The sequence below is a fragment of the Cucumis melo genome, chromosome 12 (genome assembly GCF_025177605.1).
Source record: "Cucumis melo cultivar AY chromosome 12, USDA_Cmelo_AY_1.0, whole genome shotgun sequence".
NCBI lineage: Eukaryota > Viridiplantae > Streptophyta > Magnoliopsida > Cucurbitales > Cucurbitaceae > Cucumis > Cucumis melo.
The window spans coordinates 12,569,579-12,594,721 of NC_066868.1; the positions used below are offsets into that span (position 1 = coordinate 12,569,579).

The 25,143-nt window shown below is 37.6% G+C and overlaps 2 protein-coding genes across 3 annotated transcripts; one reads left to right on the top strand and one right to left on the bottom strand.

Moving 5' to 3' along the window:
* The first annotated feature begins 2,316 nt into the window (after nucleotides 1–2,316).
* LOC127144233 (uncharacterized) lies at nucleotides 2,317–4,104 on the top strand. The gene is made up of 5 exons (XM_051079924.1): nucleotides 2,317–2,621; nucleotides 2,710–2,775; nucleotides 2,854–3,243; nucleotides 3,331–3,426; nucleotides 3,518–4,104. Exons 1-5 carry the CDS (start codon nucleotides 2,319–2,321, stop codon nucleotides 4,073–4,075), a joined length of 1,413 nt encoding a protein of 470 aa, XP_050935881.1. The 5' UTR covers nucleotides 2,317–2,318; the 3' UTR covers nucleotides 4,076–4,104.
* Nucleotides 4,105–4,647: 543 nt separating this feature from the next.
* LOC127144361 (uncharacterized) lies at nucleotides 4,648–6,280 on the bottom strand. 2 transcript variants are annotated; one of them, XM_051080265.1, is made up of 4 exons: nucleotides 6,156–6,280; nucleotides 5,675–6,064; nucleotides 5,378–5,473; nucleotides 4,648–5,290 (listed from the first exon to the last, which is right to left on the bottom strand). In XM_051080265.1, exons 1-4 carry the CDS (start codon nucleotides 6,252–6,254, stop codon nucleotides 4,700–4,702), a joined length of 1,176 nt encoding a protein of 391 aa, XP_050936222.1. In that variant the 5' UTR covers nucleotides 6,255–6,280; the 3' UTR covers nucleotides 4,648–4,699. The 2 variants fall into 2 exon arrangements, with proteins under 2 accessions (XP_050936222.1, XP_050936221.1); XM_051080264.1 differs by having other exon boundaries at nucleotides 5,675–6,082.
* Nucleotides 6,281–25,143: the final 18,863 nt, after the last annotated feature.

Below are 25,143 nucleotides of genomic sequence, written 5' to 3' on the forward strand. Positions count from 1 at the left end.
AATTCCTTCACATCGCTCTGTCAGTCATTGAATTCTTCTCTATCTGATATTGGTCATATTCATACCCTCGGTCAGTATCGCTCTTATTAGTCATTCTAATCGTCCAGCAGGAAAGCATTTAGTTTACTTTTTTGATATCAGTTGTATTGTAGAGGATCGAGGATCAGAGGCAAAATCCTCGAGTAGAGGCACGAGATCAAGAGCTGGCGTAGGCACATAGGGGCAGCGAGAGAGAAAGAGTGGAAGAACGATCTTTCAGTGCTATTGAAAGAATTCTGATTCTCTTTAAGATCTCAACTTTCCTTATCCACACTGAAAAGGATTCCTTCCGAGCCGTATGCCTGTAAAAGGGATTGATCTTGGTCAGTCACCTTGTGGATAATATTCAAGCACTTGGCCACTCATTAATTCAGATTTAATATCTGGGCTTTCGCTCACTAGTCAAGTGGAGTGAATCCTGACTCCCTTACTGGCATGACAACTGCTTGAGTCTCATCTCTCTAATCATAGAAAGAAAGATAGGAAAGGTTTCTTCTTCCTATAAAGAAAGAAAGATATCCTATCCCGCTCTGTCTTCCTTGCTTTCAACAACTGGATCGAAAGAACTTTCCAATGGCTTACTAACTTTTTCGGGGAAATTGCCAAAAATAGGTTAAAAAAAGAGATTTAAATGAATTTTGGGACAAGTTTTCAAAAGAAAGACTTTTAGGACAATTTGGGTGTGAATAGACAAAAATGCCCTTCATTAAATTTCTATCGCTCTCTATTGATTGTTTCGCCTACCCACGTTCGCTTTCCCTTCTCTTTCGCATAGAACACCTGAAGTAAAAAAAAAAAAAACATCTCCTTTCTTTGGCTTTTCAAATTTCCCGCTCTGCTCTTCGAAGATACTCCGACTGTTCGTCTGTCGTCGGTCCTCCAGTGCATTTCGTCGCTTCTCCTTTTCGAACCTAAGAATCAACTTTGAGCGTGTTCTCTTATTTCAGTGAGTTTTATCTGTAACCCATTTTCAATATATTTGCTTTTTCTTGGCTTGAATCATGACATCGACTTCAACATCGACCGACGGACCCTTCTACAAGATTAATCCTTCCCATCATTTTTATTCCCTAGTAAGCTGTTTGTCTCATTTGGAAAAGACAACACATAATATTAAGGCCAAACTCAAACCCGATCAATTAGCCTTATTTAGGAAAACAAAGTTTGGGCACTTTTTGGACCTAAATATTGTCTTCAATGGGCCACTCATCCACTACTTACTGTTAAGGGAGGTGGAAGATGAAGGAAAGGATTCTATAAGTTTCCTACTAGGGGGCGTTGTTTGTACTTTCGGTAGGAGAGAGTTTAACATCGTAACTGGACTATGGGGTCCTAAAGAGGACTATATTCAGTTGGGTGGGAACAGTCGACTGTTGGAGAAGTTTTTCAAAGACAAGGACTGTGTTTACGTTAGCGACTTAGAAGATATATTTTTGGAATACGAGGGTGATGACGATGATATCGTCAAATTAGCTTTAGTCTACTTTATAGAGATATCTTTGTTGGGAAAAGATAGGCGAACCAAAGTGGACATTGGTTTTTTGAAGATTGCTGATGATTGGAATTCATTTAATAATTATGATTGGGGTCGGATTGTTTTTGTACGCACGCTAAGTGCATTGAAAAGAGCCTTGGACAAGCAATATGCCAAGGGAAAGAAGAAATCAACACAGACAAAAAAATATACTATCAATGGATTTCCGCATGCATTACAGGTATTTGACTTCTTACTTCTTACTTCAAAACTTTAAAAAGATCGTTTAGTTATTTGAAACGATCGTTTAGTTATTTTAAACGATCGTTTAGTTATTTTAAACGATCGTTTAGTTATTTAAACGATCGTTTAGTTCTTTTTAACGATCGTTTAGTTATTTAAACGATCGTTTAGTTCTTTTTAACGATCGTTTAGTTATGTTAAATGATCGTATAGTTGTTTTCAAACGATTGTATAACCACTTGTTTATATATCTATATATATCTTGTGGCACTTTCTAAACTTGTTTGTCAAATGTGGAATAGGTTTGGGCATATGAGTCTATACCAACCATCATTGGATGTGGTGTAGATAAAGTAAACGATCATGCCATACCACGAATGCTGAGGTGGGTGTGCCAACAATCACCAAAGTCCCAAACTATAAGCCAGGTGTTTGACTCGCCAATGGTAAGTAGCAAGCAATAGTAACTTACTTAAGGATCGCGTGATTTTGTGCTTATTTCTTTGTCCTAAATACATTTGCCTTTTTCTATTTGCAGTTTATAATTAAGGCGGTCATTGAGATGACACCTGAAGAGGAGCAATTGAAAATTGCTTCAGGTGAACTTTTTGAAAACTTCCGCTCATCTACCATTATTCAGTCGAAGAATGGTGGTTCAAAAAGAGTACGAGAAGTTGTTAACGATGAAGATGAGTTGAAAAAGAGTAAGAAACAGAAGTCCAAGATTAAGATGAAAAAGGCTATTCGAAATCTCCAAGATCGAGTAGCGGTTGTTGAAGGCCAACTTAATACTATAAAATCCGATATTGACGAATTGAAGGGCCTGATGTCAACCATATTGAAGCACATTGGACTTCAAAGAAAGGTTAGGAATGAAACTGTTAAGTGTATTCACGTTAGTTGTTTCATATTTGGTAACCATGTTCTCGCTAATTCATTTTGAGGTTCCATAGGGTGACGAAGGGGACCACAAGGTGTCCGAAGGCTTGGAGGATGAACACATTGAAGTTAAAAAGAAGGTTTGGTTCCATGTTCATGCTAATATTGATGTTTAATTTCTATCATTATATACACTAATGCATTATGAGCTTCCATAGGGTGACGAAGATGTGTTGGAGAAGAAGGTTGATATTGGTTTAGAGGAGCCAATAGATGTCGTTGACGATGAGGACGTCATAGAGATAGAACCATTTCTCACTCAACGACCACACGTTCGGCCCGCCCGTAGGAAGCGTGCAAGTGTTTACCTATCAACCCCATTCACAACTCTACCTAAACGGTCTCTGACATCAACCACCAGCACCTCTGAGTCTGAAGCAATTGTTTATGATCCTATGCACAAAATACTTGACGTCCATTTAGATAGACTTCGAGCGTGGATTACAGACAAGCGTACAGACGATGAGCTGCGTGAAACCTTTCATGGGAAAAAATCGAAGGCTTTTTTCAGAGACTTGTTTATGTGTCGCCGGTGGTTGTCGGATGAGGTATGGGATTATCTTATCATTTATGCAATTATAATTTTATCATTGTTATGGTTCTATACATTTACTGCTTACTTTTGTTTGTATTAGCATTTGGATGCACTTTTTCTTTTCATTCGCTTGAAGATTAAGGCAGCCGGGATACCTTCTTCTCAGAACTTCACAACTGCGGACACAATCTTTATGGTTTGTAATCGTCTCGTTACTTTATGTATGTATTTGCGTTTGATATTTGTCTTTCGGTCTGATATTTGCGTTTGTATGTTTTTCTTTGCAGCGCATTTTAGTTTCGAAGTGGCCCCTATACAAAGAATGTATTAAAGAGAATCGCCCGTTTGACTGGGACGAAGAGTATAGGTTGGTTGACTATGTTGTCGGGTCAAAAGTGGACTTCCAAGATCCTTGGGCAAGTGTTGATTACGTTTACTCTCCATTCAATGTCCATGGCAACCATTGGGTTCTATTATGCTTGGATTTGGTAAGTTGTCAAGTGAAGGTATGGGATTCGCTTCCGTCACTTACAACTGCCGAAGAGATGACAAACATATTACTGCCCATTCGACAGTTGGTGCCAAAGTTGTTAGATAGTACTGGCTTCTTTGATAGGAGAGGTAGATCATCGACATACAAGGAACCTTGGCCAGTTGTCATTGTTGACCCAATTCCACTTCAACGAAATAATTGTGATTGTGGCGTATTCGCAATTAAGTATTTTGAGTACATAGCTGCTGGTGTTGGTTTAGATACATTATGTCAAGAAAACATGTCATACTTTAGAAAACAATTAGCATTTCAAGTATGGACCAACCAACACTCCTATGTATTGAAATATTAACATAAATCACAAGTATCAATTGGCTGTTCTATTATTGTGTATGTTGCATTTCAATTAGTAGTATCGATTATTCTCTATGTTGCAAAACTACTTGTAGCTAAACGATCGCTGAATTTTTTTATGATTTTAAGAATATCGTTTAGACTTTACCAAACGATCGTTTAGACTGTACCAAACGATCGTTTAGACTTTACCAAACGATCGTTTAGACTTTACTAAACGATCGCTTAATATTTTGACGTTTATTAAGAAGATCGTTTAGACATCGTTTATTAAGAAGATCGTTTACACTTACCGAACGATCGTTTAGACTTTACCAAACGATCGTTTAGACTTTACTAAACGATCGCTTAGACTTTTGACATTTATTAAGAAGATCGTTTAGACATCGTTTATTAAGAAGATCGTTTATACATATGTGCGCGATGAGTATTTCTCTACACGAATATTTTGTGATATGTATCTAAACGAATACAAATATTAACTCAAATATTCTTTCTCAATTTTGGTCGCGTTTAATTGAAAATATCACAAAGTATTTATTTTATAACAAAGTTTAAAATTATAATATGTTATTCTCTCTATAAAAATTACATAAAAAAATTATATAAACGAATACAAATATTAACAAAAGTATTTATTGGCCCAAAGTTCCAGCACATATTGTTGTCTAAACAGTTTCATGTTTGGCACAGTTAGACAACCAAGGTCACTAGCAGTTACAAGGCATTCAACAAATTTGGTACAGAAAATTCCACAATCCAATGAACGCCCTTTCTGTAATGTGGCCTTCGATCTGCGTATTGGCCAAGGGCCATATGTGAAACGATCTGAATGGAGGTTGACTCCAATTGCAATCGCGAGTGAGGCAATGCATCGTGCAGGCATTTGAAGAGCTTCATCAACAAGTTTCTGCTCAACATAATTTGGCATTGAGTCGAACACGTAGATCCTGCATTTTCTCATATCAGCTGCAATAGCCAACCAGTGTTCTTTTATGTTGATGCAGGTAATCACGTAGTTGACATCTCCCCACCCTGGTATGTCGTTGTAATCACCAACAGCAGTGTTGAAATAGTATTCGACATCTTTTTCTGTCCATATACTTAGGTGTGCTGTTGGGTCTGTCCATTCAGCTTTCTTATTATCTGGTGTCACCAGATGAGTATAAAAAATGTGGTTCCAAACAATGCAGTCTGGTTTATTGATTCCAGTCTTCAAGAACAAGTCAAAATTTAATCAGAATATAATGATGCAGTTTAACTTGTATACAAAAAAAAAAATTAAAGAATAACAACTTACCAGAAAAGAGGAATGTAATATTCTAAAAGAACGCTTGCAATGGTGCTTGAGATGCAACATTTTATTCTGCAAGTGGGCGAATAGCAGATCCAATGTCTACAAAGAAAAAATAAACGATCGTTTAATGAATGAAAGGAGAGGATAAGCGATCGCATAAGAAATGTACATGTGATCGTTTACGTAGTAAGCGATCGTGTAATATTAACTTAACGATCGTTTAGTTAATAGAAGCGATCGTTTAGTTAATAGAAGCGATCGTATATCAAATATAAGCGATCGTTTGGGAAGAGTACTTACGTCTCCATGTACCCATGTGTTTTCTTCAAGCTGTCTGAAAAAGTCTTTCTTTCTGGTTGTGGAGACTACTTTCCTTTCTTCATGGGTTGTTTTTCTTGATTTTTTCCATTGCAAGTATTCCTTCCATAATTTTGGATCCACTTTCCACATCGGATTATATGGATCTACTTCTCTGATTTCCACATCTGGGACAGGTGTTGTAGATACTGATATGATCTGAGCAGATGTTGTGGGTGGATTACCTTGTTCATCTTCATGTTGCACCTCTTTATTTGCTATTTTACATAGCTTTCTTCTCTTTATTGGTTTTTCTTCCACATCTTTATCAGGCACAGTTACTGGTTCTTTTTCAACCAAAGTAACTGCTTCATCATTTTTTTTCATCTCAACCTGTTTTTTTGTTGTTTCCTGCAATGTAATCGTATTAAACAAGTAACAAACTATTCATTCAAACGACTACAAATTTGTTGTGTATACATACCAGTTGAGATTCTTCATTTACAATTTGTACAGTTTGATCCATTGGAGCCAATTCACAAAGTGCAAGAGGTTGGCTCACATATGGAAGGGTAGTAATCATCTGTGGCAGGTCTGATTCTTTCTGAATTTGATCAGTGCGGTTGTGTATTGCGTAGTGACGAAAAACGAAAAGTGAGAAGGCGGAACGTATATATATATCGGTCGTTTTTACCAAAGGGGCAATATTGTAAATTCGCATACTTTTTTTGAAATGTTGAATCGCGGTTGTAAACAATTCGCGGGTGTCTTTCGTTGTTTCAAAAGATCGTTTAGTTTATGTAAACGATCGTTTAGTTTTTTATAGTCGATCGTTTAGTTAATTTCAAACGATCGATTGGTTGTTTTAAACGATCGTTTAGTTTTGTTCGACCAATCGTTTAGTTTTGTTTAACTGATCGTTTAGTTAATTTCAAGGTATCGATTGGTTGTTTTAAACGATCGTTTAGTTTTGTTTGACCAATCGTTTAGTTTTGTTTCACCGATCGTTTAGTTTTGTTTTAAACTATCGTTTAGTTGTTTTCAAACGATCGTTTGGTTGTTCTTAACCGATCGTTTAGTTATTTTTAAACGATCGTTTACATATTTTTAAACGAACATTTAGTTATTTTTAAACGATCATAAAACCAGTGTTTGTGTTCTTAAATGAATAAGTCAATCGTTATTTTCGTCTTCTTCATCCATTTGGACGCACAGAAAGTAAGAATGTTGGGACAAATCATTAAGAAAACACATCATTAACAAACATTCATTAATTAGTGTAATACTTGGTACATTGGTAGGGAAATTTCTAATCTTGTATGCTCGACTTGTCGGTATATGAAATTGGATTGGTACACGTTAATCTGTTGTGACCTATTTGTTTACACCGACCACACTTATGCAATTTCGGAGCTTCACCAACACTTGGAATCCTCTTTTTCTTCGGTCGACCAACTCTTTTGACTACTTTTGGAGGTAAAACAGTCATATGTACGTAGTCTTCGCTTGTCTTCCAATCTGACTGATTCCCAACTGGGTAGACGGCCTCCGCATATGCAGCCAACAAACATTCATTAGTGTAATAATTAGCACATAAACTATAAACATTTATATTACGAACCCGTGCTGCAGCAATGGCATGTGAGCATGGTAGTTGCTCAGCTTGAAACTCCTTGCAAGTGCATTCTTTAGTCTGAAGGTTTACGACCTCCTCCTTATCTAAATCTTTGACATGAAATTGGTAACAGTCAATTGGGTTGACCTTCATTGTCAAAGCTCCTTCTTGTTTCTTTTGAATAACTAACTCTGCCCATTTGGTCAATGTAGACGTCACTTTAATGCCTTCTTCTCGACGCTCCCAAAACCAACGTTGTAGCAAAGCTCGAACATTTTCAAGGAATGAAGCAATAGGCAAATCTCTAGGTTCTTTCAGTATAGAATTCATGGACTCCGCTATATTTGTTGTCATCATGTTATACCGTCTTCCTGGGCAGTGAACACGAGACCATCGTGCTATTCCAACATCATTTAAATATTTCCCTGAACCATTAGGAAATGAAAGAAGATGTCTCCACGCTTCAACAAACGTTGATTCACGATATGTTCTCGATGCATTATAAAACAAAGTAGCAACCGTGTCATTCTTATATTTATCATGCAAATTTTGACTCAAATGTTGGACACAAAGGCCGTGGAATGCAGATGGGAAAACTGATGAAATACCCTTGGCGAAGCATGTTTTCCGATCTGTCACAAAGCCTAGATTAGGCACCTCCCCTATTGCACCTTTCAATTTTTCTAAGAACCACTGTATTGAGTCATCTGTTTCTCTATCAACTACTCCAAAGGCTAGAGGATAGATCTGATTGTTACCATCTAAACAAACGGCCACTATCAACTGACCCCGATATTTGTTCTTAAGAAATGTTCCGTCCATGACTATGACCGGTCTAATGCAATTTAAGAATCCTCTAACACATGCACCAACAGCCATAAAAAGATATTTAAAGAAACGATCATCTTCGAGTTCCATGTGAAATATTGTACCTGAATTTGTAAATTTGAGTGCTTCACCATATCTACGCAAAAGATTATATGACTCTTCAGGAGACCCTCGCACTCGTTCATATGCATTTTCTCTGGCACGCCATGCTTTCTCATAACTCATATTTATGCCATAGTCTTGCCTCATGTCTTCTATGATATCACGTGGTTTGTATATGCGACCGGGCCCCTTGAATTTGGACTTGATTAATTCTCCAACAACCCAAGATTTTGCTTGCCTATGGTCACGATTCAAAAACTCAAGAGAACATGAATGAACTTTCACATACTTTTTAATCTTGAATATATTTGAATCCTTCAGTCTAACCGCTCGCAATCTCCAACCACACTTGTTGTCGATGCATCTAACGAAAAGAACCTCTTTTGTAGACTTTTTTACTACAAACTGAAAATTTTTTTTCATTGCCAACACACTTAATCTCATTGACAAATCTCTCTTGCAAAAAAATATTTGTCCTACATCCAACTCTTCACTTGTAGAGCTTTCTTCCGACCAGCCACTTCCTTTTGTCTTCAACTTCCGACTAGAGGACCTGTAGTCAACTTTACCTTTTCCTTTGCAATCTTTTGTAGGAGCATCTCTTTGTTCTGGGATGTCAAACAATTCATTGTACATCTCAACTGACTCCAATGTAAAAGTATCATCTATTGAATGATATGACTCATATGATTCCCATATAGCCGAATTGGTCCCTATCATGTTATGACACAAGCCACCCTCGACTTCACCAATATCAACTTCATTCTCATCTAATCTATCCATTCCAATTGGAGGAGGATGAGGGTTTAAATTTTGAACTTGGTTGCTCCCAGATACTGAATTGTAATCTTTGTTTAACACTTTCATGCTTCGATTGCTTGTAGGCTCAAACGATAGGTATAGGGGGACCTCCAATGGATTTTCACTAAGAATATAAAACTTCAAATCACGGTCATTGCTTAACTCAAATGGAGGAGCTTCCTTTTCCCCTTTGATCTCATATATACATCTTATCTTTATGTCAAACTTTGTAGGGTCAACTTCTGCAAGGTCATATAGTTCAGACTGTAAATCTTTGTGTGTTATTTCTTTAGGGACAACAATGCCTTTTAACACTCCTCCTTCATATTTTCTTCGTCCCTCATCCCATTCACCACCGTGACGCACTAAAATCCGAACATGTGCCATCCTTAAACTACCTTAAGTACTTTTGTATCTTAAAAAATTGATTTGAACTTAAGAACCTACAAAATGCGTGCAAGATGTAAAGAAATGAATTAGGAGGTGTACCAATTTGATTTTGAAATAAATAGTGGAAGTTTGGAACGTGCGAGATGTGTGCGAGATGTGTGCGAGATACGTGCGAGATGTGTGCGAGATACGTGCGAGATAAAGCATGAGGGCCTAAGAGAGTTACTAAACATGCAAAGAATAGCTCTAAATGGATTAGGAGGTGTACCAAGTTGATTTTGAAATAAATAGTGAAAGTTCGGAACGTGCGAGATGTGTGCGAGATACGTGCGAGATACGTGCGAGATAAAGCATGAGGGCCTAAGAGAGTTACTAAACATGCAAAGAATAGCTCTAAATGGATTAGGAGGTGTACCAAGTTGATTTTGAAATAAATAGTGAAAGTTTGGAACGTGCGAGATACGTGCGAGATAAGTGCGAGATAAAAAAAAAATGCGAGATAAAAAAAAAAAACCTTAATTCCTTCTATTCCTATTGCTTACTCCTCCTCTATTTGATCCAACTAAATCCTCATCCTCTAGTTCAATTCATTTTTCACTAGCCATTGAACATTGAACTTTCTAAGAACCTAAAACCAAAATTTGACTAAACTAATTTACGGCAAATAAGTCCAATTCCAAAAACCAGACAATTACGGATGAAAATAGCACCAAATACCCTAACAAACATTTACTTACAGCAGATAAATTGAAAATCGGTTATACATGAAACTCACCTAAATAAGACGCTCGAAGTTGATTGAATGGTCCGAATAGGAGCGACGAAATGCACTGGACAACGACCGACGAAGGGCAAGCGACGAAGGGCAAGCGACGAAGGGCAAACGACGATGGGCAAGCGACGATGGGCAAGTGACGATGAACAACTGACGATGGCCGGAGTAGGTTCAAGTGTTCTACACGAAAGAAAAGAGAAGGGAAACGGAACTATACGCGAAAGAGAACGAATCAGAGAAGGGAAAGCAACGTGGAAGAGGGAAAGGAAAGGAAGGGCATTTTTGTCTATTCACACCCAAATTGTCCTAAAAGTCTTTCTTTTGAAAACTTGTCCCAAAATTCATTTAAATCTCTTTTTTTAACCTATTTTTGGCAATTTCCCAACTTTTTCTAGGAACTAGATGCGACTTCTCCATTTTTTTCCTTTCTTTTAGTGTATGAAAAACCAAATAATTTCATTGCACATGTAACGAGTTCATCCGCGATGACTGATCTCAGAGTATAGAATATTGGGTGGAAAAAGGAAAGATAGGAAAGAATCTTCCCTATCTAACTGTATACTAAAAAGTGAGAAGTGAGGAGCAATGCCAAGTATTTTTATTGTTCTGTGAGTGAATGGAAGTGTGGTTGTAACTGCTCGACCGACTCAAGTAATCATTATAAGCCCTGTAAGTCTTCCTACTAGTCTGATTCCATTCCGGTAGTCACTAAAGTGCTTTCTTATTGGTTTGGATCAAGGAGTCCTATCAAGAGGAATCTAAGCTTTTTAGGAATTGGCTATCTTAACTAATAAAACAAGATCTTTGATAGGATATTTGACTTGACCATATTACCCTATAGAATAGAGACTCGTAATTCATATTGAGACCTTATGTTGGCATGGCCGTATTGGATATATCCAGTTCGTATTTGAGTTAAGAAACAGGCCTTGTTAGAACAGTTAGATAATCAAAGCACTTAGTCTTATGTTCCATACTATTATGTGTTAAGGCATTCACCTTGATAGCTCTTCTTCCTAGCCCTTGATTGAGCCCTAAGGTCCCCGAGAATGGTAGAGCGGTCAGTATGATGATCAACTGAAAGGGACTAGGTTTGAATCTTATACAGGTTTTCGCAAGCTCACTGAAGTCAAGAAAATCAGACGAATAGGATAAGATAGATGTGATTTCACCCTTTTCTTTTCTAAGTCAGATAGTTTCTCGAGAAACCTCCACCCAAAGGTGCTTGAAGAAAGCCGGTCCCCACTAGCCCAAGATTCGTCTCTGAAAGAAGAAGAAAGCTAGTACTCCCGTCAAGCAAGATAGGAATCTTACTCGACTGAGAAATTATACAAAGAGCAGTGGATAAATTGTCGTATATACGCTCTCTATTCTATTCCTACTAACCATATCAATGGATATCTTTCATAGGAGTAAAGGGAGCCATCTATCTACTTTCCGTTATGGTAGAGCCATGTCCAAAGGAGCATTTTAAGTAGGCTTTCTTATTGCAGACTCCTTTACATCTTTATTCCCTTTAGCATGAAATAGCAAAGAGAGAAATCCCAAGATTAAGAGTTGAAAGTCAGGCCCTCGCCTGAAACTGAGACTGATTTATTGGGTCAACTTCCATCTCTCCTTTCTGCACTCCTTCACTCGACTCCCTATCTTATCCCTATTTCTTCCTCATCAAGAATGTGAATTGCCTTTTTATGTCCATTTCACTACTATACCCACTAGGTGGTCCAGTGATGAAGAACTTTTCTCTTGAAATAATGGATTTCTTCGTGAAACTGCAATAAGGAAATGTTACTTGTCTAGACGTCAGTCTATTCCTTGTAAGAAAGTCACCAATATATTAGGATTTCCAAGATTCTTATCAATATCAAAATCAAGAGAAAGAAAGCCTAGGATCAGGTTCCAGTAAAGGGAATTGATTCTTGTTCGGGGATTAGCCTCAATGAAGGATAATGGAACTAAGGAAAGCACTATTGCAACTTGAAATGAGGTCGAATGACCAAATAGAAGTACGACAAGCTAAGCCGAACACTTTGGATCAAGCCATTGCGATTGTTGATAAAGAGGTAAATCTGAATGTAAATCTTGGACCAAAGACTTTGATGGGTTGCAAACTCCCAAACCCTAGCCAGAAGACTACTTCCAAAAACCTTGTTCATCTTCTCAACCGATATGTGGGCTACTCTTAACACCCAAAGAGAAGATACCTAATCCAAAGAATGTGCAAAACCCACCCACCTCACCTAGAAATAAAGAAAGCACTACGCGGGGGTAAAGGCCATTGTTCATGCTGTACACTTGCAGCCTTAGTCGTAGATTCAGGATCATGTGGAGACCTTCAACTCAGCCTATAGTAAGACCTCTACTTTTTAGGTTCTGTCAGCAGCTAAACCTAGCCCAACCTACTTAAAGACGACTTGATGATTTGCAAAGTACGAAGGATTCTATATAAATGATAGGGAACCTTAGTACAATGGTGAGATGTACCAGTATTCTTTGGTTATCCGAAATCAATGAAAGTATACGAGACCGTCACACCCATTCGAAATCAGACATTTATAAAGAGTCCAGATGGTCCTCCCTATTAACATTCCATTTGATCCACTTGCCTAATTAAGCTACGTAGGACGAGTCAGAAATCCATATGAATCTTTAAGGAGAGGCGCAAAGAATTTACGAGGAGTTAAAAGTGAAAGTCCTTATCTTTATTCTTAAAAGGAGTGCAATGAAAGAAATCCATATTCACCTCAATCTATAAACTATCAAAATGAAATGAATGGATAAACAAGTCAGGAGGTCTTGAACCTACAACAAGGAATGAACGAGTCAAAAGGACTCTATGACAAGGAATGAACAAGATTTAGTGGTCTCATTGATAAGGAGACCTTGAAACCGAGGACGTCCTTCTGAAGTATATAGGTCCTCCAGACCTCTTTGATCCTAACAGAGGGGTTAAATGTTCTATTTCATGACTTTTGGACATAGAGACTAGTTTTTTCATAATGTAAGAAGACTCTAAAAAAAACTTTTCCTTCCTTAGTGAGGCAGAATCAAGTTAATGGAAGAAGATTTCCTAAGGTGTCAAGTGTTCACGGAAGAAAAGGGGTAGGTGCACATTTACATAAAAGATGTGGATTGTTGTAATACTAATCTAGAAAGAGCGGTTCCACTCTTTTTCTCCTAAACCTCTATTAACTTTCTGCCACTAAATCTAGTCTAGTAAGGTCAATTTTGGCTTCCCCCTTTTTTATCTCTAGCTTTCAAATCGAGCAGTACATAGTTGAATAAGGGTTAGCTGGCCTTTGCAAGTGGCTTCGCGCACCACCTCTTCCTTAAGTGTGAAATATGTTCTAATTTCTGACTCTTGCTTCTAATGTTATGCCTTGGTTTCCTTACTCATTTGATTAATGAAATATCCATCAAAGTGTGCCATTAATCTTATATAGATCAGAAGTCAGTCTGAAACTTTGATTCACTCAAGTAAAATCTCGGTATTTTCACTCTTCAAAGAAAGGTAGCTTGCTTGTCTGTAATGAACGAAAGAACCAAGGATAAGGATATATCACACAAAGACTCTCTGATGATAGAACTTCTCATCTCTTTGTCAGAGCTAGACCTTGTTCACTCTGTAAACCTCAATTATGGTTGAGATCCATATCTGACCCTATCGATATCGCTTTTTTCGATCCAACTAGGTATTGCTTCCACTAGTATAGCTTCCTTCCTCTTAGAGCACATTCCACTCTCTTTCTTGTTCCGACTCTTGAGCTGCTTCGTTTGCGTCGGTTGACCCGCTTTGTTTACTCTGAGCGAGAAGAAGAGGGATTCCTCTTTTTCACTTTCAATGAGGGAGGGTCAAAGAATTTGAGAAGCGAAATAATGTATAAAAGATTGAAGTAGCCTGGGCCCCTATGGAGCGGCAGGATACAGCTAGACCAGTTTTTTCTGTTCTTAAAGTCGATTTTCTTGCTTATATGAGCTCTTCCCCTTTATCTCAATCCTATTATTGTATCCCAATATGAGTGAATCACTAACAAAACACACCATATCGACCATGGAATGGATGAGTTTGAAACGAAAGGACACATTGTAGATGGAAGCATCTAAGATCAGACTTCCAAAATCCTTGTCTTCTTCCTAGTGCGTCGAGTCTTTCTTGTGCACTCGACTTCTAAGTCGCTTCCCGCCTGTTTATGCTTTTTTCTTTGATTCATAAGTGTTCTAGCTTCAGGTGATTGGCCTAGGCCTAATGGGTTATGCAACAACTACTAAAGAAAGGTCTGTTGGAACAAAAAGTGCTTTAGCCACTAAAAGGCAAGAAGAAAGCCTAGGCAAATTCCAATTCATATGTGTTTTTTTAGTGTCAGATCCTCCTCCCCCACTCCTATTCAGTCGTTTGAACTTATTCTAAACTTGCAGTAAGGAATCTGACTCCTCCGGAGCTCTTGAGTCATTTGAACTTATTCTATATAAACCAATTAAGCTTCACTTCGCATACGCCGTCAACTCCTTACGGAGCCTTCGGATAGGTTTTAATTCACAGAAGAAAGTCAATGAATAAGGATCATAAGAATTATGGAATGGACCTATCAATGATTGAGGAAAACTCCAAAGGAGTGGCACTACATAATTATGGAATGAACGAGGAATATGGAAACAAGCTCGTTTGGAGCGGTCTCATTGATAAGGAAGAATGAATGTAGTCTCGCCCACTTTCTTTAGCTTCTTTTCCAACTTACCAAACTGAAGATTCATATCTCTGATGTCAGCCAGAAGCAGTGAGAAAGCAAGCTTGAAAGAAGGAACTCTTTTCCGATTTTGATAAGACGATCTAAGCACTGGTCTAGACTAGTTGGCTAGGAAGATGAAAAAATGAATATGATCCTTTTCTTTCTTTTTTTTGAAATTCTGAATTCAAGCTTCTGATGCAAAGGCGAAGGGACAACCCCAGCATAATGAATCCAAGGTCTACCTAGCTTCAAACTATATGAGGGATTGAAGATGAAATGGAAATGTCACAGCCATTCAGTGCTTCCTATTACTTCTCTTACAGTTCAATCAAAGGCTCGCACAATCATATAGCTTGGTCTGATATGCGAATTTTGAGCATTTGATTCAAGGTTGACTTTGGCATGAGATGATAGTGCACCCTTTACATCTTGCTGAAATATGTATAGCTTTTGTATGCCTTGCCTCTTTTGGTGGGATCTCATCATCGATGAAACTTATATAGTTTGCTGCAACAAGGTTTCCTTAGTCCTAATTATCCAGAAAGATGTGCAAAGAGAATCCATTCATTTTCGTAGAAGCAAGTCAGACAGCGGAGCAGACACTAGAGCAAGGGCTGAATATTCTTTTTTCTTTCATGAGGTCAAAACTAAAAAGAAAGGGTTTGACTTCTTTTAGGGCATGGCGAGCTCCTAAAATTTCATTAAACCTCATCCAATCGAAAAGATGCAAGCTGTTAGATTTCTCCAAGCAAGCGAAAGTTGTCGATATGAGTGTGATTTCAGTTTGAGGAAGACCTTTTCTACGAGGCGACCGAAGGAAGCGACCAGAGGGGGAGGAGCGAAGGAGTCCTTCTAACAGAAATCGTACCCTTCTCTATATGTGCCAATTGATGAATTTGCCCACATAGTGATTTTTTTCGACGAAAGAGAACTCCAAAGAAGGTTAGCAGTCGAGATAGAGATTCTTCCTCCTTTATGTTTCAAGCACGGAATAAGATAGGTGAGATGGAAAGATTAGAAGAAGTGTGATCGATTCCTACAATTTATGAAGTATGGAATGAGTAAAGAAACAAGGTACAAGTCTCGACTAATAGAGTTTTTTTTTGTCTTTCTTTCGGTTGAATTGATACTAGGAGAGCCTGACTTTATAGGGGCGTTAGTGCAGCAATTGAAAAGAAGGGGCCTGAAAAACGTAATAGCCTGCTAATCTAGGTTCACTTCGCTTCTTAAAGCTCCTTCAACTTTCAAGAATGAAGAAGTCAGAAAAAGATATAACTTGAACCTTTCACTTGAGACTATGAACAAGTAAGAAAAAGAAGCTATCAAGCTTTGTCTTTCTTTTCTTTCATTCATTCAAGTTACCAGCTCTCACTTTCTTATCTTTCATTCATTCAAGTTACAAGCTATCAAGCTTTGTCTTTCTTATCTTTCATGCATTCAAGTTACACGCTTCTCTCGCTATGCTCGAATGGCTTTGCTCCTTTCTTCAACTTCAACTTTCTCAAATGAAAAAGGGCTATGACAATGGCTAATGATTCTCCTGATACTTCTTCAAAAGAAAACTGCTGCTTCAGCTTCAATTGCCATGAAAGAACCCTCCACTTTAGGATCTACCTATTTTCCAACCCCAACCCCAGCTCTAGAAAGAAGAACTATTTTTGAGCTGTTTACCCTTTTTCATCGGTTCGCACCTTCTCCAAGAACAATGTCTTAGTTGTCAGAGATGTGAACCTGCTCGTTGAATTTCATAAGTATTCATGTTAGTTATTTATTCTTTCAATTCTTTAGTTGGACAACCTTGTTTGGGAAGAACGCTCTTCCTTAGGCTGGAAAGAGATTATTGGATTAATGACTTCTTAAGAACAAGAGAAGGGATGACTTCAACAAGATCTCCTCTTGCCGCTACTAGTCGTTGAACTGCATAAACCTTTCCCTTGGCTTTCTTTTCACTTCGAATATAAAGGTTAAGACTCATGAAATGGAATATGAACACGTAACCTTGCCTCCTCTTTTTGACTGCTTTTGAGCTCTTTCTACCTTTTCTAACTTTGGAATTTTTTGCAGTCTAGGCTTTTTTCCTCTGGTCTCGCTATGAAATAACCGTAAGTTGATCTTGATGGGTTGGTTATGGGAGGTAGGGATCCGTCCCATGTAGCGATTGGAATACCGCTCTGAGTATGGTACCTATAGAGCTGTCTCGACCCCTTTGAAAAGCAAAAGAAGTACCTTACCTCACTTACTCAGAAGTATGGGATCCGAACTATGAGAGTTTTCTTTTCTTTCATTTGATCAGACCGTCATCTGAGAACTAGTCATTAATGGTCGATTGCTATCTTTTCCTAGTCAGTTGCTACCACCGCGCTGCGGGCCAAGTTAATCAGAGTTTAGAATCCATATCTGGTTTTCTGCATCCGTCGAAGTGAAATTGTGAGATAATCTATAATCTACTCTAAAGAACTTCTTTGATGAAATTACCTCAGAACGTAGATTCAACAAGGTCGTATTCGCTCCGAGTACACTCAGTAATCTTCTAACCTCTCCTTTGAGAGTATATTATATAACCTAGAAAGGAGAATGGATACCATTTTAGCCAGTCTCCACTCTGGTAGTTTCAGTATTCTAAGAAAGCTTGATCCACTTAGGGCTCATAGAAGGTAGGTTAGAGAGAAAAGAGAATTTCGTCGGTGAGATGAGTCTAGAAAAAAACAAAGTAGAAGTGAGTAGTCAGTAGTGGGCTAAGGCACGAATTATTGAGACGGAGTTCTCATTATAAAAAAATAGAAACAAGTCCCATCAAAATTCCATTCTTCTTCCTTTAAGTCTTTCGTTGATTATGACCGTCTTATGTTATGGATCGGTCTCGCTATGGAAGAATCTTGGCTTTCAGAGTCTTAATTAATTATTTGGAAGAAAGCCTAAGCTTAAAACCGTATTAATAGTGAGATTTTCAGTGAGAGTTTCAGTATAAGAACTAGCACAGATGGAATTCACTATTAGAGAAAGTTCAACTAGATCGAAGTCAAAATTCTATTTAGCTTTTTAGGAAAAAAGAGAAAATTTCTTTCTTTCCAAGACTCCGGATAGGTGAAAGGATCTATGTCTATCCCTAACTTCCTTGAAATCCACATCAGCAAATTGAGGCTTTCTCTACTGTAAGTCATCAAAGGAGGAATGGGCATACACTTCTTCGATAAACCGAGGAAAAAAAACACCATTTGATTCTTAACCTCAAGACTACTCACTTCTAATGGTGTCAGACCTTCAATTTGAGTGGTTCAGAGTCCTTCTATCAAATCAGTGGAATGAACAAGTCCAGAGAACGAGCTTTCTCTTTTTGAAAAGTTCCTTTAAGCCCTTTTTAGGTTTAAAACATTTTCGTTTCTAGCCTTCACACCTTTTCTTATGGAAGAACTGATCGCTTTAGTTCGGCTAGTTGGTCCTTTATGATAACTTCTTGATCTTATTCATGCTCTGACTCTATCTATAATGGTTCTAACTTGCACTCCTTCAAATTAAAAGGATAAGGACTTTCGATCAATCTCCTTGCAAATTCTTTGCGCCTCTCCTCACAAATTCTTTCTGCCTCTCTTTCTTAGTCAAGCTACTTTGTACCTTTGATACACAACAACTACAGAGAATTTTGATCTCGCTCCATGGGATAGGAGTTGGGTATAAAAAAACATATATCATAATCATATCTATCCTCCCATTTTCTTAAGTGATGTCTCAGGTCCTAGTCTCATTCTCTTACTTGTCTGCGGGCCCTACTTTGGAAGGTCAATCCTTTTTAGCTTCTGCCGAACCCGCTAAATCGTTTCTAGCTTCCTTCCTTCGAGGCTTGATAGAGATCTTTTTCTTGTAAAGCACTCAATTGATCTTTATTACAACGCCTCAACCTCATAAACCAACTCCACAACTTCAACTAGGTTTTATCATAGCTTAAGGAAGTCAAGCCTATCACGAGAGAACAGTTTTTCCATTTTAGAAAGAGGAGAGAGATATTCCACTGCTCCATGGGGTCAATGAACCACTCCTAGGAGAGTGTAGGTAAGATGTTATCAATCTATTCCATAATCAGACGGAGCTCTGCTTCATTTTTGGGGTTAGGAATGAAATAGCAAGAAGCTAAAACTATTCCCGTTGCCAATAGACATGGTTTGACGAGACCTTTTCGATCTTGAGTGGTAGAAAGTAGTAAGACTCGCGAGAAGAGAAGTAGCTCGAAGAGGAGACGACTTGGAATGAGAAGATGATAGGTTACCGCTCGACAATCTGAGTAACCAGTCTAACTAGAGAAGATCCAAACAAAGAGGTAAGATATCATTAGTCTATTCCATGATTAGAGCCCTCATCTAGAGCTTTATTTTTGTAAGGAGAGGAAAATATGTTCAAAATGGACTCCCTTTTACCTGGTTTGTTTTCATCACAAGTGGGATCCTGGGCCATTCCAATTGCTTATTCTTATTCATTTCTCATTCTCTTTTCCGAAGAAATAGAAGTTGGCGATATAATGATCTTTTTCATTCTCAGAAGAGGAAAGGGTTACCGGTGAAAGGCTAACCTATCTAATCCACTCATACTATGGGTCAGCTGACTGTAGAGTGGGATGATTGCCTGCGTCTGCTCATTGTCCTTACTGAAATAAGAGGGATGTGATCCTCGACTGCTAATGCTATGTCTAAAAGTATAGTTGCAAGAAATGGATAGTAGTTCTAGGCCAAACCTCTATAGCTATGATGTGAGAGAGCCCACTTCTTTTTTTGGAAGGGAAGGAAAAGACAAGGTTCTTGCTCTAACCTTTCTGAAAAAAGTTATTACTATTAGACTGGGCCTTTGAGAATCATTTTCTAGCAAAGAAGATAGGTGCTCATAAGATCATATCATTAGATTTGTGAGGAATGCATAAACAAGGACAAGTTAAATCTACTCATACACAAAAGGACAAAGTAGCCTGCGATTTTGTGGTGGAGATTTGGGTTCTTTCATAGTAGAGTTATGCTTTCATCAACCAATTCTTTTTCTGAAATGTGGGAGGCTTCGTAGGAGTAGTTTGAAAGAAAGGATGACATCCTGTCTTTTCTGAGAATTAGGTCCAATTTTGGTATCCCACCTAGGCTTTCAGATTACTCTTCGAATGAAATCATTCTGGTCCTTTGTAGCAAATTCAGCCTCTTTGACATAATATGCATATTTTGGGAGCTTCTGTACTTGTCTTGTGATTAGTGAGCTTGAGAGATTATTACAGAGATTTTGATGGAGTGGGAATGTGGATAAGAAAGCTAGTCAAGTTTCCTTCTCTTCCTACTTAGCTTAGATGAATCGTGGAGTGGGCGGCTTTCTATTTAAGCCAAAGTTGATCTTATTCTTTATAGTCTAGGTAGGGCTGAGGTTATACTATCTCTAAAATAGAGAAACAACTTCTTTGTTGTCCTGGAAGTGGGATCAAGGCTCTTAGTCCTTTCGAGAAAAAGCCTAGTCTAGTCCTAATTATAATGGTAGATCCAATTCTATTCCTTATCCCTCTGCCCTCTTCTTCCTATTCTATATAAGCCGTCCTTTGTGGAGAGTTCTCCTCTTGTATAAGGCATGCGGGCTTAGCCATTCAAATTTCTTGCTTTATGTTTGGCTACCACCTTTCCTCTCTGACCTGATGATATAATCTTTATGTTTGGCTACCACCTTCCTTTTGGATTGCCAAATAGAAAATTTTCTTTGGCCAAGAATTGAAGAGCTAGCAATTGATTTATGGCGTTTGCACATTTCTTTTCTATAGAATTCCATCTCCTAATGCACTCATCACATAGTCATTTTTGACCTCTCAAATTCTTTCTCAATTTCATGAAAAGGCAAACTTTCAATCGGTTCACTTCGTGGACTTGTTTATTCCACTGATTGTGGTCCACAATGAAGTCGCTTCGATTATTCTTCTCAATATTCTTTGATCCTTGGACTTCAATAAGAAAGTCAAAGAATTTTCAGAGATCAATTTATTTATGAATTGGAAAGAAAAGAGAAGTTAAAGAGTATGAAAAAGAGAAGATGAGATAAGCAAGAGAAAGAGGAAGAAAGATAAAAGAGAAGTAAATTCTCATTGGTAATGAATTTTTTTGATGAGATTAAAAAATATATATAAAGATATGAAGATAAACCATTAGCCTTTTAATTTGATAGAAAGAGTATGAAATTACTATCTTCGCCTTATATCTGATTTCTTAGCTTTTCCTTTTTCTCTTTTCAGTTTTCTATTACTATGGGGAGAGAGAAAAGAGGTCTTTGTGTTTACTCATCAAAAGAGAAGAAAGAAAGAGAAAAAGAGTCTAAGAGAGGATAAAAGTGAGAGGTGAAAGGGCAGTAGCCTTTGTAGTCCTTGTTGGTGGCATGAAGGACCAAGGCTTAATGAAAAGGTTGTGTATTTCTTGAATCCTTTATAAAGAGAGTTTATCCATGGGAAAGCTTCCTTCCTTCCTCATTTGCACATGAGAGTCTGTCTCGTATTTTAGGGCATGAAAAGAAGAAGACGAGGAAGAACTCCAAATATGCAAGACGGATAGTAGGCTAGGATAGAGAGAAGTCGAGTGTCACTCTACTTTGTTTTCCTATTTCATAACCTGTCCTAGTTATGGAATCGAAAAAATGGATATCTTTCATAGTAGGCAAGGACGAGTCCATTAGGTTATTCGATTTATTCGAAAAAGCAATGAGAGCTAAGAAAAGATCTTTGATGGAGATAAAAAAAGAACAATCTCAAATAGACCAAGATCGAATTTTGGGTCATTTCTTAGTGAACATGATCTACCATAATTTCTTCGATCCCTAAATTTATGTGTCACTATAAAGGGTTCTTGATAATATTCCATTCCTTGAAAGCCTGTGAATACTAGAGCCAATGAAACGATAGCTACTAAAGCGTAAACCACTTGCTTTTCCTTCCCCACGAGTATAGCATGATGAGCCCAAGTTACAGCTACTTCAGATGAAAGGAGAATAGAGGTATTAAGAAAAGGGATTTCTCGAGGATCTAAAACCTCAATCCCTTTTGGTGGCCAAATACCTCTGATCTTTTCTTAGAGAAATGTACTTCTCATATTCTTATCAACTCCTCGCCTTTCAATCGAGCCTCTCCTTCTCCTTTGATCCTTTCTTTCTTAGTCGAGTTGCTTCACACCCTTCAGGTGATTATGGATTTCAGATTCATCTGGAGTTTTCTTTTAAGGCGACTTTCTTTCTCTTTTAGACTTGGTTGATAGTTGCCTTCGCTTTTTCTCTTCTTTCTCTCTCCTTCTTCATAACTTTTCCACGGGATTCCTCTTTCTCACACACTCTCGCCTATTTCTAACCTCTCCCCATTCTAACATCCCAAACAAGGCCGTATGGAGTATAGCAAAATGGTAAGGCATCGATTTTTGGTACAGGCATGCAAAGGTTTGAATCCTTTTACTCGATTATTCACACCTGATCTGTTCGATCAAGAACGAGCTAACGTGTAAATCCGAGATTCTCTTTGGATTATTTTTTTAATAAAAGAAAAAAAAAGATAAAGAAAAAGGAAAGAAAGCAAAAAGAAAATGGAAATTAATTATATAGTATTTTTATATATTTAAGTGTTTATCTTTTAAAAAAAAGGATAAAAGAAAAGGAAAAGGAAAATTTATAGAAGTAAATTAAGAAGAAGTGATGAAAAAAAGGAAATAGAGAAAAAAAGGTGCTTGTTTTCTTTCCACCGCCCAAACTACACTCTCATCTATTTCCATCAAAATTCTAGAGGTATCTTGAGTATAGTATTAGGAAGAAGAAGAAGAGGGAAGACTGTGGATTAAGGGGAAAGAGATGAAGAAAAACATAAAGAAATAATCAGTCATGACAGATTTTGACACACACTACATACTTATGGTTTTTAATTTGGTTTGATCTATTCAAGAAGAACTAAGTGGTGAGGTTTTAATTTTTGAAAAGCTAATTCATTTTTGAACATTATGTGTGAAGGAAGCTTGAGCCAATTCTATTGTTAATTGGGTGATATTTGACAGAGAAGACAGAGCAGGTGCTTTCCACGTGAAATAAGACACTCTCTAGTTTTTTTAATGTTTCGGTGTGTACACATTGAGTTAGAATCTCTATTTGATATGGTTGGAAAGGTTATTCAATTTTATATAACGGTTATGAAAATGTTGAGAGCCAATTATGATTAGAAATGTGTTAAATTATAGGGAGAAGTTGAAGGGTTGCAGAGTGCACGATTTTAGAGTGGTTCTGTTTCGAGGTGTATCTGAGATTATCGACTAGAAATTTGGTTTATATGTATTTAGGTACATTATAGAGGATATCAAAATGAAGATTTTGACATAAAGAACACTCATTTTGGTTAACTATTGAGGAAGTTACGGTCATTTGAAGTTTATACTAAAAATCTAAAAAATGAAGAGTGTTATGTGGAATAGGGTTTTATTTCTTAAACTTTGAATTCGTGAGCATCATCTTTAGTGTGACATATTAAATCTATCTTTAGAAAACCAGAATATCTAGGTTCTAATACTCAGTTTGGTTGTTGACAGGCCGAGAAGAATGAAACCGAGCTTATAGACTAAGGATCTAGCTCAAAACAGTGAGTGACAAAACCAGTTTTGAAAATATTTTCCATAACTATTATTTATAATTGAATTCCATGACTATTTTCAAGTATAAATTTTGACATTAGATTACTTAAACAAGTTTATGCTGACACGTGAATATTGAATTTTTGGAAAGTATTTGAACCATAATGTTTCAAGCAATGCATGAATTAGCAAGTTTTTTTTAAGAACTACAGTTTTTCACGAATGAGATGAGTAAATTTTGTACTTTATGGAAGATAAAGTTAAGTAGGCATGTTTTAATATTTTTAGATGATTTATGAAATTTACAATAACTACATAACTAAGATCTTGAGTCTGAGGCTAGAGGATATCGTGTACACACGGATTATTTTTCGTTTTTGACGTTAAATATACTCTATTGTAATGAAGCTGTGTGAGTGCTGAGCGAGCTCCACTACGACAAAGACGATGGAAGTGCTAGGCAGGCCCTACTACATCGTAGAGTTAATAAAACGTTGGTTGTACTATATGTGGCCAATACAATTTAATGATGTCATGTTAGTTGTAAATGCCTTGCTAGCTTTTATAAATATACATTTTGAATATTTGAAGAAGTTGTTCTCTTAAAGTATTTATGGTTAACTCTTTGCTTACATATTTATTTATTTCATGCTGATTTATCAAATACTCAAATTTGTCAAATAGTAGTTTTATAACCAGCCACACACAAGGCTTATTAGCTTACCTTTGAAATGTTTTCTCACTTCTCAGGTAGAGGTTGAGCTCCCGATGCCTGAAACTCTACTATAGTCTGCTACTAGTTTCACACTTACTTCTAGTACGTGAGCGGAGTTGTATATTGTGTCTGTATAGCTGTATATATGTCTGAAGTTGTCAAACTTTAAGTTAGGCATACACATTAGTTTACTTTGTACATTTCTATGTTCCTTTTATAAATATTTTATCCAGGTAAATGTTTCAAAGTGGGTGAGTTAGAGTATTGATACTCGTGTGTACTTGTAAGTCTATTACTGTTCCGTTGTGTTTTGTGCATAGATAGCATTTCATATATGAAAATAGTCAGCCTACTAGGTCTAATAGTTTAGCAAGGTCAACGGGTATCGTTAGAGGATAGCAATGTCAGTTGACTTCACGCAGGCTAAGCTAGCAGATAGTTCGAGAGAGGGCGTGAAATGACGACTACAGGGGAAGTGGTGTTGTCCTTGAGCCCAGCTTGTAGCAAGCCAAAAGTGTAGCTTTCACCAGATGAAGAAAGTTAAAATTCCATAAATAAGTCTAAGAAGATCAGAGAAAATATGGACAGTCCTTTGGACTCCGGACAGCTCAAAGAATATTGACCTATCAATCATCAATAGAGAGAAAGGCCCGACGGTTTCTTCCCTTTGCTCCGTATTAGTCATAAGTCTTTCGATCTTCGGGGCTCGTACTCTGAGGACTTCAACCCACACTCCTGAAATGCTCACCGATACGTTTTCCCAAGGTATAGATCAGGAAGTGAGCTCGTTGAAGGGAAAACATTGGTGCAACCAAAAACGGTCCAAAAGATGGCCAATGCTTCCAACGAGCGGCGAACACTCGTCTGGTGTTAGAAACCACTGGAAATGAACTTGTAGCAAAGGAAATGGGCTAAGCTCGAGGAC

Bases quoted from the DNA above. Each gene is read 5' to 3' on its own strand.
- LOC127144361 (XM_051080264.1), bottom strand. From the start codon at position 6,254: ATGATTACTACCCTTCCATATGTGAGCCAACCTCTTGCACTTTGTGAA. The intron at 5,474-5,674 runs GTAAGTACTCTT...TTTTCTTTGTAG, and splicing joins ACACATGGGTACATGGAGAC to ACATTGGATCTGCTATTCGC. The intron at 5,291-5,377 runs GTAAGTTGTTAT...TTGTTCTTGAAG, and splicing joins TATTACATTCCTCTTTTCTG to ACTGGAATCAATAAACCAGA.
- LOC127144233 (XM_051079924.1), top strand. From the start codon at position 2,319: ATGACACCTGAAGAGGAGCAATTGAAAATTGCTTCAGGTGAACTTTTT. The intron at 2,622-2,709 runs GTTAGGAATGAA...GAGGTTCCATAG, and splicing joins ACATTGGACTTCAAAGAAAG to GGTGACGAAGGGGACCACAA. The intron at 3,427-3,517 runs GTTTGTAATCGT...TTTTCTTTGCAG, and splicing joins CTGCGGACACAATCTTTATG to CGCATTTTAGTTTCGAAGTG.